The sequence below is a fragment of the Kryptolebias marmoratus genome, linkage group LG1 (genome assembly GCF_001649575.2).
Source record: "Kryptolebias marmoratus isolate JLee-2015 linkage group LG1, ASM164957v2, whole genome shotgun sequence".
NCBI lineage: Eukaryota > Metazoa > Chordata > Actinopteri > Cyprinodontiformes > Rivulidae > Kryptolebias > Kryptolebias marmoratus.
The window spans coordinates 18,385,481-18,402,658 of record NC_051430.1 but is presented as its reverse complement, the minus strand read 5'-3'; the positions used below and the strand labels follow the sequence as shown (position 1 = coordinate 18,402,658).

The following is a 17,178-nucleotide window of genomic DNA, read 5'->3' as shown; positions in this document are numbered from 1 at the left end:
TTTGGTTTCTCTGAAAAGTAGTCATTCGAAACAGACTTTCCCTCACCTTTTAGTGATTCTTCTTTAGTTTTGTTCTCCGCTTGCTCTTCTGAGGCTTCGCGCTGCGTGGCACCGCTCACGCCTAATAAAGACTCCTTCTGCAGGCTGTTTTTTAAAGGATGTGGGGGTTGAGCTCGCAGTTCCTTCCTCTCACTCAAGCAGCCTTCTGTTCCTTCATTCAGCTTAATATCCTGCTTCTGAGCTTCATTCAGAGCTGGAACAGGCAGCAGCTCACTTCCTGTTTGAGCTCCGCGTGCGTTGCTCCTCCGCATCACAGAGTCCTGGTCCGAGTCGTCCAAGAAGCTTTCATCTGCTGAGTTTCCATCTTTTTGCTCAGCCTGAGACTCCATCTTGATCTCTGAAGATGATTGAAGGTGCCCCACAGCTTTTCTTTGGTTTATGTTGATTTGATTAAACAGCCTGTGTGTTTCTTCCAGCCTCTCAGTTCCTGAGCTGCACTTGTGATTCTTGTCCTTTCCATGTGAAGTGGTCCTGCCTCCGCCCTCCTCTTCCACAGCCCCTCCCTGTCTCACCTCCCTTGCAGCGAAATGGCTCTCCCACAATTGTTTGTGCCTCTCACTAGAACTTGTTGACGATTCACTGCTGGGGCTTTGCTTCTGATGCAGAGGATCTCGATCACCTGACTCTTCCCCACCCTCCTCTTCACATGAGACTTCTCCTTCTGTGACATCAGCAGCACGGCCGTCCACGCCTCCGAAGTCATGGCCCGGCCTTGACTCCTCCAGCTCCTCGTCGAGGATCTGTTCCTCCCCTTCCATTTTGTCCTGGTTCTGTCCCATACTGCTCTGCAGAGAAAAAAGACAAGATATTGCTGAAAAAGATGGTTCTGTGGATCATCCCCTCTGCTTTGCTTCTCTTATAAAAATCAGATAAAAATGTGGAGCAACACTGTGATAAAAGTAAGCAGACCCCTGGGATAGAGCTCCCAGTTTTGCGTACTCCAAACGGGCCATCACACAAGTTACTTTCAAGGACGTAGTTAAAATCGACTTTCTTGTGACTTCAGCAGCTACAGTACGCTCTCTGTCTGTTTTTCATGCACTTACAATGTCCACACTTGCTCAGCTTTAGGTCATATTACAGTCACAAGACTTAGACGCAATACCTCTGCAAATTTTAATTCTTTATTTTGGACTAATATCAGCGGAATCACTGCATTTCCTGCTCCTCATCAGCTGCTTAACTCTCCCAACTAAGAATAAAAATTCACAAAGTCTTGTGACGGTTTGTCAGCAAAGCATCCACAGCATTTAGTATTTTAAATCTCTTGTTATTTCCTTGTGATATGACTTTAAGTGACCTGTTTTGGAACGTTACCCTGAGCCTTTGGTATGACCAATGTAGAACTGTGGAGAAGGCCGATGAAGACAAATAACGTAAAAGCCTCAGCAGCAGGAGGACGAGGAATGAGGTAAAACCTGCGGGATCATGCTGCGGAGACAAACTTTTCCATGACACTGTCTAATTGCTAAATGAGTTTTCCCCTCACAAAACCGCAGCAGTAAGCAGAGCAAATGGCAGGGCACAATGAACAATGATCTGAACCATGAGTCTTGTTTCTCCTCTGTCTGTGTGACAACATATGACTGCTCTCGTCTGACTATCTGTCAAGCCTGCACACCGGCCAGACACATGCCTAACGGGAGGAAATGGTGTCGCGGTACGAAGGAGGCGAGGCTGTGTGGCAGAGCTGTGAGAATTAAACACAAAGATGTGTAAAGATGTGAAAGCACATCAGTAAGGCAAGTTCAAGATCCCCTTTTCTGTTTGTCTTCAGATCAGGTAAAAGCTTAAAGCAAAACTTGCATCCACCTTCCCTGGCATCATGGGGAACCTCTTCCCTAAAGGCAACTCTTCCTAGAAAACAACTGGCCCATTATTTTGCCTCCACCTCCCCAAACTGATCATTTGATCACCATGTGCTCAGCTGGCCCAACATACTCAGACATACAGGAATTCAAAGCCAATGAGCCACACATTTCTCACAAACCAGATCTTCCAAATGCATTTTTTATCCACCCCTATCAGCTGTGATCAAAGAACACAGAAACCAGCGCAGGCCCTGCTCACTGCCGCTGATAAAACGCTGATGTCCGATCATATAAGCGGGAGCTGACACTTACCAGCGAGGCGTTGCAGCCAAGTCGATCGCTCAGGACTGACAGAGTGCTCTTTGTTGGTTGTTTGGGGATGATCAGTCCTCCCTCAAATGCACGAGCATCAGGGGCCTTATATTGCATCCATGTGATGTCACAGCACATTTGACTAATGCAATCAGGGAAGCTTGGACAAGTAGTGAAACTTGTTGCTGTCTTCTAAAAGCTATGGAGAAGCCGTATGCCTGAAACATTTGTTGTCACTGGTTTGTGTGGATTCAAATAAACAGGGATGTGTGCGCTGACCCTGCGTTGTATCTGCTGTGAGCTGAAGTATTAAAAACGCGTTTCAGAAAATGTCAGAACTGGGGAAAAGAGCGAATTGTTGCGGTATTTGAAATGTTACTTTTTTACATTTCTATACATTTTAAAATGTGTAATTTGATCATTTTTCTCAGTGTTTTATACGAGTTTTTGTTTTCCGAAAAGTTGTTTCAGGAAAAGATTTAAAGAAACAATTTTTTTTTTCCACTCAAATCTCATTTTCATTCAGTCTTTTATGAAAAGCTGTGTTCTCTTTGTCACTACTTTTTATTTGTGCTTGTTTTCTTTCCTTTTCAGATATGTTTTAACATTCTTGCTGAAATATTTTATTGCCAGTTTTAAGCATTCTACATACGCAAACATCTGGTTGAGGTGGCAGAAGGACCCAAATGCAGGGAGGAGGTGTCAGATCCCCAAGTCTTTATTAACTAAACCAACAGAGCTCAGCGTACCAAAGGCAAACAGACACGAGTCCTGCGTGAATCTGTGACGCCACCTAATGAGGGACAGCTGTGAGGGAAGCAGACCTCAGGTGTCAAACAGGAAATAAAACTGAAAAACATGAAGAAGAAACTGATATTTCAAAGTAACACAGGAAATGAAGTAACATAAACCAAGAAACAGGTACGAACAGGTTGAGAATGATTTTATCCATTTTATTATTGTTTATTGGGAATAATGCAGTGGTTTAATGAGTAAATATGCACAAGATTAACAACAAAACCCTTGTTGAATCTGCTCATTTATTGAGTGAATTTTTGCAAACTAATTACTTACTTTGTGTTATTTTAACTGATCATATATTAAAATGTTCAGATTGATGGGGACCAGTGAGCTTTGACTTTTAGTATCTGTAACTTTTATTCTTTTAAATTATTTACCTTTATTTACCAAAAAACGTCCCCATAAAAATACATTAACATGTCTTCAGTAATTTTAGCTTTGACCTACAGTTTTTGCTAAATTTGGCTTTTAACCATGGTTTTGGCTTTTGTTTTGCTGATTTTAGTTTTCGACAATTGTTTTAAAAGCTTTTACCGTTTGTTTATTTATTTCTTTATTTTACTTTATTTACCAAAAACCTCTCTACTAAATTACATTAATGTCTCCTCAGTTCCATCAAAAACATTGTTTTCTAAAATCTGCTTCAGCAAACTTGCTTCATATTTGTCTTTTCATGTTCTTTTTAAATTTTGGTAACTCTTCTGCTAATTTTATCTACAGATTTACTTATTTTAGCTTTTAACTACCATTTTGATAAAAGCAGTTTTAGGCTCCTGTTTTGTTGATTATGGCTTTTAGCTAAATTTGTGCTCATTTTATTTGGTAGCAACAGTTTTGCTGATTTGAGCTTTTAGTTGCAGCTGATTTTAGCTTCTGTTCTGCTTGTTTTAATTCATTTGTCAACAAATTTCAGCTGTCATTCATCATAGAAAATGCAACTTCTTTAGTTTATAGTGTGTGTGTTGCTGTAATTTATTGCAGTTTTAAGCTGCTCCGTCTCTCCACCTGGGCATTCTTGCAAATAAACTAAGTTATTTTCTGATTGAATAAGTAAAATTCTGTACGGGCTGATACTGTATTTGTACCTCAGGCCCACAGTAATTATCACTGGACAACTGCAGCTCGCACCGCTTCTTTTGTTTCTCTCTGTTTCTACAGTAACAACCAAAACAGGATATGTCCTCAGATAATAAAACAAAAGTGGAAGAACGGGAGCCAAGAATCCACCGGCAGAAGACGAGGTGCTGGCCCACACCCGCCGGCTGCAGCGGGAGACTGCTGTGTGAACACAAAGGCTGCTAGTGTCAACATTTGTGTGTCAGTCTTGTCTAGAAAACTAATAGATGGATAAATAAAACTCTAATTTAAGATGGTAATTGTTTAAAAGCAGGCTCCACGGGCTTCTTGTTGCCCTTTTATGAGTGATGAGTAAAATCTGCCATTTAAACAAGTTTAAAAGTTATTCTAAGACATTTGGCTCTCACTTCATATCCAGCACGACCACTCTGAGACGTAATGTTTAACACAGTGGTTTTCAGACTTAAATAAACACTAAATAACATCACTGACACTTCAGGTCCCCCCCACCACATCCTGTCCTGCACACAGCCCCACAGGCTGGGATGAACATCAGCGTATAACTTAGGTAACTCACTGATGTCATGCAAATGGCAGGAAAGCCAAACGTTATATAACCTGGCTGTTAGAAAATGGTTTTTCTGCCAAAGTGAAAGAGGGCATGATGATGTAATTTCAGGGTACACACTCCATTACCGTCTAGTGCACATACATTTCAGGTCTGCTTAAAGATCTGTTATTCCCCTGCCCCCCNCAGGCAAAAAGATTTGTTTTTGTTGCTGAATAAGCGGATCCATGGTGAATTATGTAAAAGAAATGTTTATTTCCATATTTAACACATACAGTACATCTTTTATTACCAACATAAAAAGTGCATTATGCATTCAAACTACAGCATAGTACAGTACAAAAATTACTGCATATTTAAATAGAAAAAAAAAAGGAAAATGGTTACAAACTGTGAAGTAACCTACTGTGAGCGTTGTCACACCAGAGCGACAAGAGCGTCGAAACTCATTGATGACATGAGCAGAAAAGCTCGGCGGGACTCCTCAGAGTCTCTTTCATTACTCCAAAAAAGGTGCAAGAAGAGGTGACAGCATTTCAAGATGTACGCGATTGACAATATGATTCATGTTATTTTTTTTTATTACAGCTTTAGAGTTGTTTCCAAATTGTTAAGACGCCAAATATAACTTTGGTCTTCCACGCTAAAAAAAAAAAAAAAAAAAGCACAAACATTGGCAGCACTTAAAAACAAATTGAAGTCAAAGAACGTTTAAAGGTAATGTTTATGCCGTGTTTACATGTCAGAAATGTTCCCACTCAGACTTTGTACGGCTCAACTCTCACACTCGAAGTCAGGATTTCTAGCAACGCAGCGTGACGTCTCAACACTCTGCTCTCCCAAGAATATTGTACAACGAAGGGAGTGATGAGGTTCATAACATTACTCTAATGTTATTTTGGAAGATAGCTTGCTCGTACAGGTATTCACGCAATAATAATAATAATTTAAAAAAGCAGTGCAAAGGAACAACAAACTCAGAAAACTTCTGGTGTGTTTGTTGAAAACAGTGAGCGTGCCACTGGTGAAGGTTCCAACCGTCTCTCTCCACCCATAAGACTTAATGTGAAGGTAATGGATTGACACACACTTCTGCATTAAAAATCAATTTCCTCTCTCGGACTTGCAGGGTCTGGGAAAAGTCTGGGAACGTTTGAAGTTGGAAACTGTCTATGAGATTTAACGGAGATTTATGGGAATAAAACTGGAACTTAAAATACTGAAGGTTGGCTCGTAACAGAGGAATCTGTCTTGTCTTTATGCAGACAAAATGACAAAAAAGGGGCAAAATAATGATCAAATAACATGTAAATAGTTGCATTTAGAGTCGTGTGAAGGATATTTGACAATTTCTGTACATAAATTCAGATATGTCAATCATTTTTTTGTGATATATTTTTATCTGCCTATGACAAAAAAGTTTCCAAATACAATATATTTGTACTTGGATATGATAGGTTTGTTTTGTTTTTTTATTACCCCCAATATCCAGTTAATTCCCATAAATTCTCGTTTATTCCCATGAAAGTTTCCAATTTGGAATAAAAGTCCCCAAATTCCCCAACCTAACTTCCCATGGAAAGTTTCTGGAAAATGTTCAGCCACTTTGCCTACCAACTACGACTAACCCTACTAACTTGGCATCACTAAAGGGACTAAAATACAATATGGCCCGGTTTTTCGTCTGGCCATAAGCACATTGGATGCAACATGAGGTAAGCTTTTAACTTTACATCCTTAAAACAAAATTCTGTGATAAACGACTCTTCTTTTGTTCAAGACTTAGTTTCTTTTAAACTCTTTGAGGGATTCCAGTTCATCAGTGCAGGTTACAGCTTTGTACCTGACAGGTAACGGGGAACCACTTGCCACTGGATAGCAGGTTAAAGGTTGCAGAGCGCCTTGTACCGTCTCGTTGTGTCACACAGATCTGTGCCTCTGGTCTCTTGGTAAGGCACTTATTTGTCCATGATTCAAAGTTAGAGGTGAACTGATGGCTTAACACATTTATCAGATACAGCAATATGACTCATCATTCTGAACAGCAGTTTAAGAAGCAATGTGGCCAAAGAAGGGCATCCTTACGAAACAATTGGCATTATTTTTTTGTTTTGTTTTGTTTCCTCTGATTTAACCCTTTTTGTTTTGAGAATCTGTGCAGGGTTCTCCAGTCTCACAGTGTGCCAGATGTAAAAGTGAGTGGAGTATATAAATATGTGTGACCTCCACGTCGTCTGTCAGCTTCTGTGCTCACCTGGGAGGGCTCGCTCTGGAGTGTGCAGGTTCTTGCAGGGTCGGGACAGCGCCGAGCTGGTGGGGGAGTCCCACTCCATGCCCGGGTCCGTTTCTGGCGACAGAGACAGGAGCAGCAGGGTCCCCGCATCCGAAGAGCAGACTGAACACAGGTCCTCGGAGGAGAAGTCAAGGCTGCCCAACTTGGCCAGCGAGTTGGACCTCTTCAGTTTCGAGGACACGGTGAGGCCCGCGAGTCGCATGCGGGTCTCGATTTCCTGCGCCCTCTGACGCACGAGGCCGGGTTTACCCCTGACGCTGCGCAGGCTCTCGCTGCTGGAGCTGCGTGTCAGGGTGGAGCCATGAGGTGAGGAGGTAGGAGTGAGCAGCCCTGACCCCACCACCCCTAACAAGGCTTCATTGGTCAGCGGCATCATCAGAGGCTCTAACCGCACTTGGCATGGCGTTGAATATTTCGTGAAGTGACCTGGAAAGCTGGAGAACTCTTCATCATCGTCATTATGAGAGGAACTCTTCTTGGGCCTTTGGCGTGTGTGGAAAGGCTTCAGAGAGTGCAGGCTCTGCTGAGACAACCCTGAAAGTCTCTCTAGCCTTTCCGCACGACGCCGGACCAGCCCAGACTGACGCAGCTGTAAAAGGCTCTCCTGCTGTTGGCCAACGTAACAAGCCACTGCAGGCGCCACTCCCTCCAAATCTGCACTCATCAGCTCAGGAAGAACCTCCGAGGCAGCTGCAGACTGGCTGTCATCGAGCTCAGAGTTACCTTTCAAGTAATCACCGTCGTCCACCGGCCGAACTAACTGCAGTGATGCTCCTGGCTGTTTCTCATGCGAAGCAGTGGGTAGGCAGGCAGCACAATTGGCACTTTCACACAAAGGGCCACGAGGGCACAGCAGACCTTCAGAAGAGGTATGAAACTGAAGGAATGAAGCACTTTGGAATAAAGGAGAGCAGGATTTAAGGCAAAGAGCTGGGTCCGAAGAATGTTCTTTCTGATCACACCTGGACAGCACAGAAGGATCTCTTGGAAGGACAGAGGAAGTTTGTTCCTAATAAAGACAAAAAAATGACATAAATATTACTCATTTAGCAACTAGCATAATTTTTATTTTAAAGTGTGGACTGATCGTGTCTCTCAGACTTACATATTGGTTAGTTAGAGTGCTCAAATGGTTGTTGTTGTTGGAATTGTCATTGAGGGTTGCCAGATCCATCCCAATACCTTCTGCATCCCCCTCTACCTCCACATCCTGTGTTTCATCGCCCCCTCCCCCACTGTCTGGCTGCATCAGTACCTCCATCTCTGCTTCCTCCTTTTGTACATCCTCCTCATCCTCCTCCTCCACCGTGCTGAACTCCAACCTCAGACGCAGCTCCTCCAGGGGCTCGGGGCCTCGGCTGCAGGTCTGCGCAGCGGTCCCCTCTGCTGTGGGCCCAAAGTGAGTGAGCGGTAGGCCTTCTCGTCCATCGAAAGCCTCATCGTCCAGCAGGGCGTCCCGTTCCACATCTTCAATTTCTATAAAGACCTTTTCCATGCCGATAAGTGGTGGACCACGCACTGGCGTTGACGGTTCACTGTCTAGTGCTGAATCAGAGAGTCGGCGGAAATAGTAGTTGTTGTAGGCTGGGTCTATGTCCAGAGCGACAGTCCTGCATGGGGAGGGGCCTGCTGCACCTTTATCAGACAGCACCTCCTCACAGCAGGGGGACATTCCTGGCTCCAGACCCAGATGCTCTCCTTCTTCTCCGCAACACTGAGACAACCCCTGCTGACCCTCTGCCATCTCACAGTCTGCGTCTGGATGCCACAGCTTGTTGTGCCGTTGTTTGCTGGGAAAAGGGGAACAATTTATGTAAAAGAAGGAGAGAAGTTAGGAAGAAAAAAAAAACAAATCCACAATTTGAAGGACTACTAGTTTCTAACACTTCACACACGTATCAGTGAAGGATTGTACCTGGCGTCTAAAATGCCCTCATACTCTGCCAGCTGTCTCATGAAGCCAGAGTTGGGTCGAGTGATATTCCTCTTCTGCTTCACAAAGTTATAAGCCTTCTCCAGCGACCAGCCGTACTCCTTCATGGCGTAAGCGATGACAGTGGAGGCAGATCGACTGACGCCCATCTTACAGTGAACAAGACACTTGGACTCGTTTTTTCTGTGAACAAGAATTAATTGGACATTTGTGTAAAACATATACTGTGCAGAGGTTTGGATAAACACATCTACTTATTCTTTGTGTTATCTCCCCAAAACAAGAAGCACATGTAGGAAATTACATCTTAACATTATGAAATGAGAAGTCCTATAAAGTTGAAATATCAATGTAGTTAACCGGTTCCATCGAGGACTCACTTTGCTTTCATAATGAAGTTGTACGTATCGTTCCAGTGTGCCAGCAGGTCGGTGGCCTCTTCATCGTACACCCGAATGTTGTGATAACAGAACGTCCCTGGAAAGAAGTTGTCTATCTCCCTGGTAACGTTAAGGATGAAGCCCACCCTGGAGAAAAACAAAACAAAACAATTCATCAACATTTGTTTGTCTTGCTTGAATCATTATAAAAGTCTGTGTTTTGTGTGGAGCTCTCAGCTCCTTCATGGTCTAAAGTAAGTCACCCCGTTTCCTGCAGCTCCTCCAAATTAGATGCGTTCCATTCGGATCCCTGAAAACAAATAAGAGAAATCGTTTTTAGAGCTGTTCTTCCTTCAAAACAATTATTTCCCTGAGCTGATTACTTGAATGCTAAACTACCTTTGGAATGAAAATGAAACATTTTATCTCAGTTTTTAAAATCAACAAGTACAGCGGACAGTTTTTGTGAATGCAGGAGGCGGTTTGAGTTTGCCCACCAGGTAGACGTGGTCAAAAATGAGAGTGGCTTTGTCCATCTGGCCAAGGATCAGCAGCATCTCGTTGTCAATGAACTCTTTGTACTCCTTCAAGTTGCAGTTCATGTGCTGCTCCAACTCTGTGCGGATCTGACAGAAAAAAGTAAACAGCCTGTCTTTATTTTGGATGGATGTTTTTACAGCAAACAGACATTAAATCAATCAATCAATCAATCATCTCATGAGGTCTTTTATTTTGGAAATGAGGGAAGGCTACTGCTAGATTTCAAAGTGCCTGAACGTCGCAGCTTGATCTGTATAAGCAGTTCAGTACTATTTGCTTTGTTTTTACCTGTTTGCAGGTGACATTCTCAAGGTCCTGGGATGTCATGATGCTTCTGAGTTTGGCTTTAATAAGGCACTCTGTCCTCTCTCTTTCTGAAGGCCTAGCAAAACCAATACAGCCATTAAAATCCAATCACCAGCACAGTTAATCTGATACAGGTTTGCATTATGAGTTGTTCCTAAATTGGACAATATTCATTTACTTGTCGACAAACATGGTGGGCGAGTCAAGCCGTGTGGTCTCCAAGTCTTTCATGGCGTTCCACTCGTTGATGCAGCTCTGATCTGAAGCGATGCAGCTCTCATAGTAGCCCATCCAGGTGAGAGCCATTCCTCCAGGGAAGTAGTTAAACCTTCGCGACACCTCACAAACTTTGTACAGCACCTGCAAGGCCGACCTAGATTGTTGTAGATCAGGGGGAAAAAAAAAGAGGTCTCTGAGCTGCAACAGTGAAACAATCAAAACAGTGTAAATCATTCAGTCCGGCTTTGTGCAAAGTCTGTGCAACCAGCAGGTGGCACAATGAGTCAGCACTGCTTCAGTCTGCATCGCTGCAGCACTCTGCCTATCAGGAGACTTACTGAGCCGTTCCATTCTTACTAAACTGTTGTAGACAGCACTGTGACTCAAGAGGTTGATGATTACTCACCACATTGCTTGCACCGACACGGGTTTGAAGACATGAGTCCGACCCGCTGTGTTCACGGTAAAACCCCTGAGGAGCAGACAAAACAGATGGGGTCAGCCCCCTGAGCCGGAGAAACGACGCAGCTTTGTGTGGATCGAGCTCATCTGAAGTGTCAAAAAACAAAAAAAAACTGATGCAGCGTTGGGTAAAAATTCGACAAACAGAGCTGCAGCTGTGTTCCCTGTCCTTATCGCGGGGGCCACAAAAGCTGAAGGGCGCTCACCCGTCTCCGTCGAGATGGATCTTTGTGTCGCTCCACAGAGGTAGCACCATGCCGACGGAACAGCTTTTGCTGGCGGGAGGGAAAAGTAAAACCAGGCAAAGAGAGAAGAAGTTATACATGTGGTATGATAAACAAGTATTCTTTAAAGTGGCTAAATGACAAAAGCAAAAATAATCACACAGCAAAGTTTTCTAAACGTTAACTTATATTCTGCTTGCTAATCACAGCACAACGAACATCTGATTTTCTGAACACAAGCAAATAAATACACTTTAAGTTTGCTCTTTTCTATGTACACATGTAGTAAAAACACAGGTTATCTTTGTACCAGTCTTTGTTGGTGAAGTCGATTCCTAAAAGAATGTTCTCCTCTGTGTCCTGTCGCCCGCTGGTGTACACCACAACCATGTACCGCACACGGTCTGACCATCCACTTTCCAGACGCACCGCCTGCACAGCGGAAACAGTTTACTTCAAAGTGTTTCCAGCTTTAGGATTAAGACCTTTAGTACTGCACAACCACTGTGCAGTAAATGCCAATACGGTGATATCAATTGGAAACAGAAGTTTGAAATCCACTTAAAAGAAGATCCCCTCTTCATGCCAACACACAACTTTGATTGTAGTCTAACAGCTAATTCTACGACAAACTAACTCCAGTTTAAACCTTCCTACTGAGACCTATATCTAACAATTTTTTTGAGCTACAAATGCAAAAACAACTGAACTAAACACCTAATGTGACAGTGTAACTGGATATGATTTGGATGAACGAGAGCAAAATCTTGGTGAATATAAATATATATATATAAAAAAAAAAAAAGCACACAAAACTCAAACACACCACAGACACATTTTGTAATGTTCCTAATGTTCAAACTGCTGATAAACTCATTGTTTCAGGAAGCAAACAAGGATCAAAGTGTAAACATAAATTGTGCCATTTGCCTAATTTTCAAATAAAAACTGTTCGTACGCATTTTCCTTTTTGTTTTGATGCATCTGCACGACGTCTCTTACCAGTTTGATTCTGTCTTCTGAGCGGAGAATGTTGATCATCACCTGCAGGTGTTGAGGTAAGTCACCTGTTGAGGAAGACGGTGGGTTGGTGGTGTCAGGAATTATAAATCAACTTCATTGAAACAGACTTTAGTACCGTGACAATATTCATACACGCTGGAGACTTTAAAACCTTAAGAAGGAACGACAGTGGCCTGCTGAAAAGGTAACACCAACACCTTCTCCTCCTTTAAAATTTAAATGGCTAAAGAAAAGAAAAAAAACTAACAATAACATCGATAACTTGAGAAACTCCACCAATATCAAAAGCCCCAAATCAAGAATGTGTCTTTAATAATTTTATATCCTTCTCTGCTCCTTGTGCCAAGTGGAGCCGGATAATACAGCAGGGTGTGGACGGGGTGGAGACGGAGCAACAGGAAGACAACACAGCAGCTGATGGTGAGGCAACGACTCTGAAATATGTCACAACAGAGAAAATCGTGTATGTTTGTACAGTTAGCAAAATGTCTCGTGAATCACTAAACTGATTTTAGTTTAATCGTCAGTAAAATATTCATTTAATGTATAAATCTACAACTCATTACCTTTTGGAGTCAACCCAATTCAAGATGCTGCTCTTACACCCCTCAGCTTCTGGGACTTAAAATAATTAAAAAAAGAAAAAAAAAAAAAAACCCTTTATGCTCTTTTCTTGCTCTTGATTTCACTATATATTTTTTGTACAAGTCTTTTTTTATATATCATATTAGTAAAATAAGATGTAACATATTATTGCATTAAGATGTATAAATTAAAATGGATTTTTGCATGAACAACAGTTTGAAAGGTGTGGGATCAGTCTACTTTTCTTTCATAAAGGTTGGTCCAGAGTTTCTTTGCTAAATGAGATGATAGAAAAAGCATTGAAGCTTCATTATTTCTCCAAGCAAAATGGAGTATTAGACTGGAACCTTAGTTTATTTAGATTTTCTTTTAATTAACTTCTAACTTTTTAAACTTTTTTTTTGCAATTACAAGTCACTAAATTCTTGTTTAAACGTGTGTATTCAGGACTTTATTCAACCCACTGAACCAAATCACAACACTGTAATGTATCAAACAATGTTTTAGGTGTTTATACGGATGTGAGTGGTTTAAATTAGATTAGCTGGCAGTCTTGACCACGGTAACAACAGAACCAAAGCTGACTTCTACCACTGATTTACAGCTCAGAAACAAATCTAAAATTGGTGTTCAAAGATTTTCCTGAAATTATAACTTTTGTGGGAAAGAAGAATCATAATTAGATTCATCCACACAGTTAATTCCTCCATTTGTAACATGAAATACCAGAGCTACACTCACAAACTACACCACTGTTTTGTACTTCTTAAGTCTCTTTCTAACAATCTTTCTAACAATAAACTTCAAGTCACTGATGGTGTGGCAGTAGCTTTGAGAACAAGAGTGCCTTTATCAGGAACTTTGTATAAGTCCGCCTCACTGTCTCCCACTTCTTGGTCAAACCCCACAGTTACCGAGACATGACACGACTATTTCCCCTGGCAAACGCTCCTGACGACAAAGTACGGCTGGCAAACATGTGTGGTACCTGACAAAGAGGCCAGTAAAGACGGACAAAGCTGCCACCCGCAGCCACGAGTTGCCAAATGACCTGGCAGCAGTTAAGTTGTTGGCTGACGGCGAAATCTCATCATGCAACTGGACTCCACGGCCAGCCTCAAGTCTTAAAAGCAACTACTGTGGCTTTCAACAATGTCATTGAAAGAAAAGAAAGAGTCTGATTAATGACGAAGTTTGGCCCAAATTATCACGTGACCTCATGATTCAAATCAATATGATGTGCAAGCCCTACAAGCCCTCTGCAAAGCAGTCTGTTTACTTGAAGGTTTATAAAAACTAAAGTGGCTGTCGCAGAAGAACAACCAAAACTTTGAACAGTATGACGAACAATATAGCCAATTCTACTTTTCTGCAATGAACACAAAACTTTAAGGCCAACTAAACACACTATGAATGTTGTCTTGGTCCTGAGCAACTGATTCACATAATGACAGACTGCTGAGACTGGTGGAGTTTGTAAAGTTAGCAGAGTTAGAACAGGAGGGCACATGTGAGTTTGTACAAATAGTAAGGCCCTCCTTTAATCATCAACAGAAGTTTTGCTCAGAGTGCCACCATACGCTGGATTTAAGCCCTAATCTGCCTAAGCTACAGGTCGGGAACATGCTTATCAACGACGCAGCTTCCAGCCTTCTCACCCCAGTTAAAAACATCTGCTGCAGTGTTTAGGAGAGCAGCACCTAAACCTGTTTCACAACAGCACTGCTCAGTGCAAGCCTGACAGCGGGAATGATGACGGACCACCGTGTGGCGCTTTGTGACGCTCACCTGCATGTTTGTGAGGAGGATGTGCTTTTTGGCCCTGCTGACTGCTTCCCTGCTGCAAGAAGAGAGCAGCGCCCTTCACCATAAAGAAGCTCTCACTCAGGCTGCGAACGAATGGGAGAGAAAAGTTACAAACGCTTGAAACACAGACATCAGACACCATTCAGAGGGAAGAGCTCAGCACAATCACTCCAATTAGTTCAGTGAACTAAAAAGACCTAACAGTAGGATACTAGGGGGGGAAAAGAAATGGAGCTTAATAAAACGGTTCAGTTCAGTTAGAAGGAGCCAATGAGATAACCATAAATCATTGATGTTCGCTTCTGGTGAATTAACTCGACAGCTCAGAAGGGAAGCCAAGCTGCCACGTTACAGAGGCAGACCTCATCCTGCAGCCGCCAGGATTTAAGCTTTGAGCTGCAGTGCTTATCTATGTTAGAACTGCTGCATTGGCTCCACTCAGATTGGACTTGTTGGATCCTTGCTGTCTTGAGGGAATGCAACACGAACCCAAGCAACTGATCAAACTGCAGCTCTTTGTGAGGCTTACCTTTGACTGTGACCCTGAAAGCAGCAATAATCACTTTTATACCTAATTGTAAAAGTCCTGGCTTCATTGGGTCAGGCATTTGAACTATAAACGGATGACATATTTAAAGATATGCAATAAAAAAAGAAGTGCAGTGTTTCCTCCAGGCTGAATTTACTCATTCCATTTCATTAAAGAACAATGGGAACACATTCCTAAATCTACCTGACAGCAAGGTGGAACACACGCGACAGGTATGTCTGCAACCTGGCAACCCACAGAAGTGATGAGTGACTGAAGCAAATAAATAAACAAATAAATAAAAAAATCCTGAATATCCAACAGACAAGCCGGTCTACACACAGCTATGATGACATCAGTGTATTGAGGTACACTATAAAACAAAATACACAGTACTGATATCTGAGAGAAAAATAAAGTGTTGAGCTGACTTAACCCAGCAGTATCCCCCCCAAAAAAAAACAGACTACAAGGTTTTAGTTTGAAATAAAATCATCATCAGACTACTCCATAATCTTCCTCCTCTGGTTGGACTTTGAAAACCCCACATGTGGTTAAAAAGGCCTGAACCAAACTGAACATTTTGTGGGAACAATGGTTTTCATTTTGTACACCTCACAATAAATTCTGACCGCCCCCAGCAGTGCTAAAAAAAACAAACAAACAAACAAAAAAAAAACCTTACAGTGACAACACATGGGGGTGGACACGTTTTAAACGAGAGCTTTTATCCCACTTTGGTAAGTTTTTGTCATGCTTCTTTCTGTTTGATAAAGTTTTTAGGAAGGGTCAAACTGGCAGGAAATTATAAATTATATAAAAAGGTAAAAGTGTCAATATCTTAATCAAGAAAGATGCAGCTGACTCATTACTACTCTCACTCTGTACAAACCTATCAATATTTCTTTTTCAGTCTGTAGATGTGTGAAACCCAAACAGCCGAAGCTCAGCTCTTTCCTCCGCTGCAGCACCCTGCTATCAACTTCTCCACAAATGTTAGAGCTAAAAATGTGTCTCGAATCAAAGCAAACCGACTCTGAGAGCAAACATTAGCAGAAAACTACAAATGCACCTGTACTTTTATTTGATTTTTTTACAGAAAGACAGGAGTGACATTCATCCTCATTTGAAGAGTCACAGGTCAAGAGTAAAGAAACGATTCAAAATCACAGCAGTCTAATGTTTTTTTGACGACGTCGACAACGAGCCGGCTTGTTACACGGTTCAAGAAAAGTCATCAAAACTCACATCCGGTTGATTTCTCTCTGCGTCAACACGGCGTTCTCCACGAAATACGGTAGCATCTTCATCACGGCCTCCTGAATGGGTTCTACGACCAGATGCATCCTATAGGCCGGAATGAGACACAGGCCCCGTCGGTGGGAGCTAACTGTTCCTCATCACGGAGAGAGAGAAAAAAAAAGAAACTGCGCCTTCGGGTTTGTCCTTTTGAGTGACAGACTGACAAGGCAGTCCGCACTCATCTGCGAGCGGCGCCGTCAGTTCAGAGGCCACTCCCTCCAGATGCCTCTTCCCTCCTCCCTCATCTGAGCGCCTGCCTCCCCGCCCGCAGGGATCCACTGCACCCTCCTCCCGCAGCCTCAGGCACACACAGCCAGACTCCCGAGACCTTCAATCTGTCTTGTCTGTGACAGTTCTTCAGTAGAATAATGATGGTTAAACATCCGAGTCTGCACGCGAGAATCTAGAGAGTTGATCATAATTCTGAGCGTTGGATGCCTCCTTTCGGCATGAACTCCCTTCTGTTGTCCCTTTAAACTTCAGGTAAGAATCAGTGCAATCAGGAATGAGTTTCCTCTTAAGTCAGCGCTAAATGTCTTCTCCAGTGATCTTGGTGCAAAATCTTCGAAACCAAGTGAGAAAGCCTCTTTTTCCTCTGTGTTTAAAAAGCTGAATTTCTTAAGAGGAAAAAAAAAAAAAAGAGGCAGACATAAAACGTCAGCCTCCAGAGTAGAGCCTCCACGGATCTCGACACATGAGCAAAGCATAGGTGGAACAGGCAGCGGGAAGAACTGTCATTGTTCCAAAACTCCCCAATCTCATTATACGCAGGCTTATAAGGGAGGGATTATCTTGTGTCTTTGCTTCAAGTGGCCAGTGCTAGCTGTCATTCACTCACATGTACCCCTATTAAAACACACTGTCTGAGATTATTGGAGATTATAGCAGGTTACAGAGGACATACCTTTTATGCCTTGGACAACACCAAGAAATATTCCTTATACAGC

General features: G+C 42.5%; 1 protein-coding gene across 3 annotated transcripts; it reads right to left on the bottom strand.

The window, feature by feature from the left end:
* Nucleotides 1-4,860: 4,860 nt before the first annotated feature.
* Nucleotides 4,861-16,839, bottom strand: ssh1a (slingshot protein phosphatase 1a). Of its 3 annotated transcripts, XM_025005449.2 has the most exons (15): nucleotides 16,178-16,218; nucleotides 14,383-14,483; nucleotides 12,576-12,630; nucleotides 11,989-12,443; nucleotides 11,297-11,418; nucleotides 10,969-11,037; nucleotides 10,707-10,772; nucleotides 10,260-10,454; nucleotides 10,064-10,157; nucleotides 9,733-9,861; nucleotides 9,499-9,545; nucleotides 9,236-9,382; nucleotides 8,838-9,038; nucleotides 8,028-8,712; nucleotides 4,861-7,931 (listed from the first exon to the last, which is right to left on the bottom strand). In XM_025005449.2, the coding sequence occupies exons 4-15, from the start codon at nucleotides 12,025-12,027 to the stop codon at nucleotides 6,867-6,869; spliced, it is 2,859 nt and encodes a 952-aa protein (XP_024861217.1). In that variant the 5' UTR covers nucleotides 12,028-12,443; nucleotides 12,576-12,630; nucleotides 14,383-14,483; nucleotides 16,178-16,218; the 3' UTR covers nucleotides 4,861-6,866. The 3 variants fall into 3 exon arrangements, with proteins under 3 accessions (XP_024861217.1, XP_017269302.1, XP_017269303.1); XM_017413813.3 differs by lacking the exon at nucleotides 12,576-12,630 and having other exon boundaries at nucleotides 11,989-12,053; nucleotides 16,178-16,839; XM_017413814.3 differs by lacking the exons at nucleotides 12,576-12,630; nucleotides 16,178-16,218 and having other exon boundaries at nucleotides 14,383-14,479.
* Nucleotides 16,840-17,178: the final 339 nt, after the last annotated feature.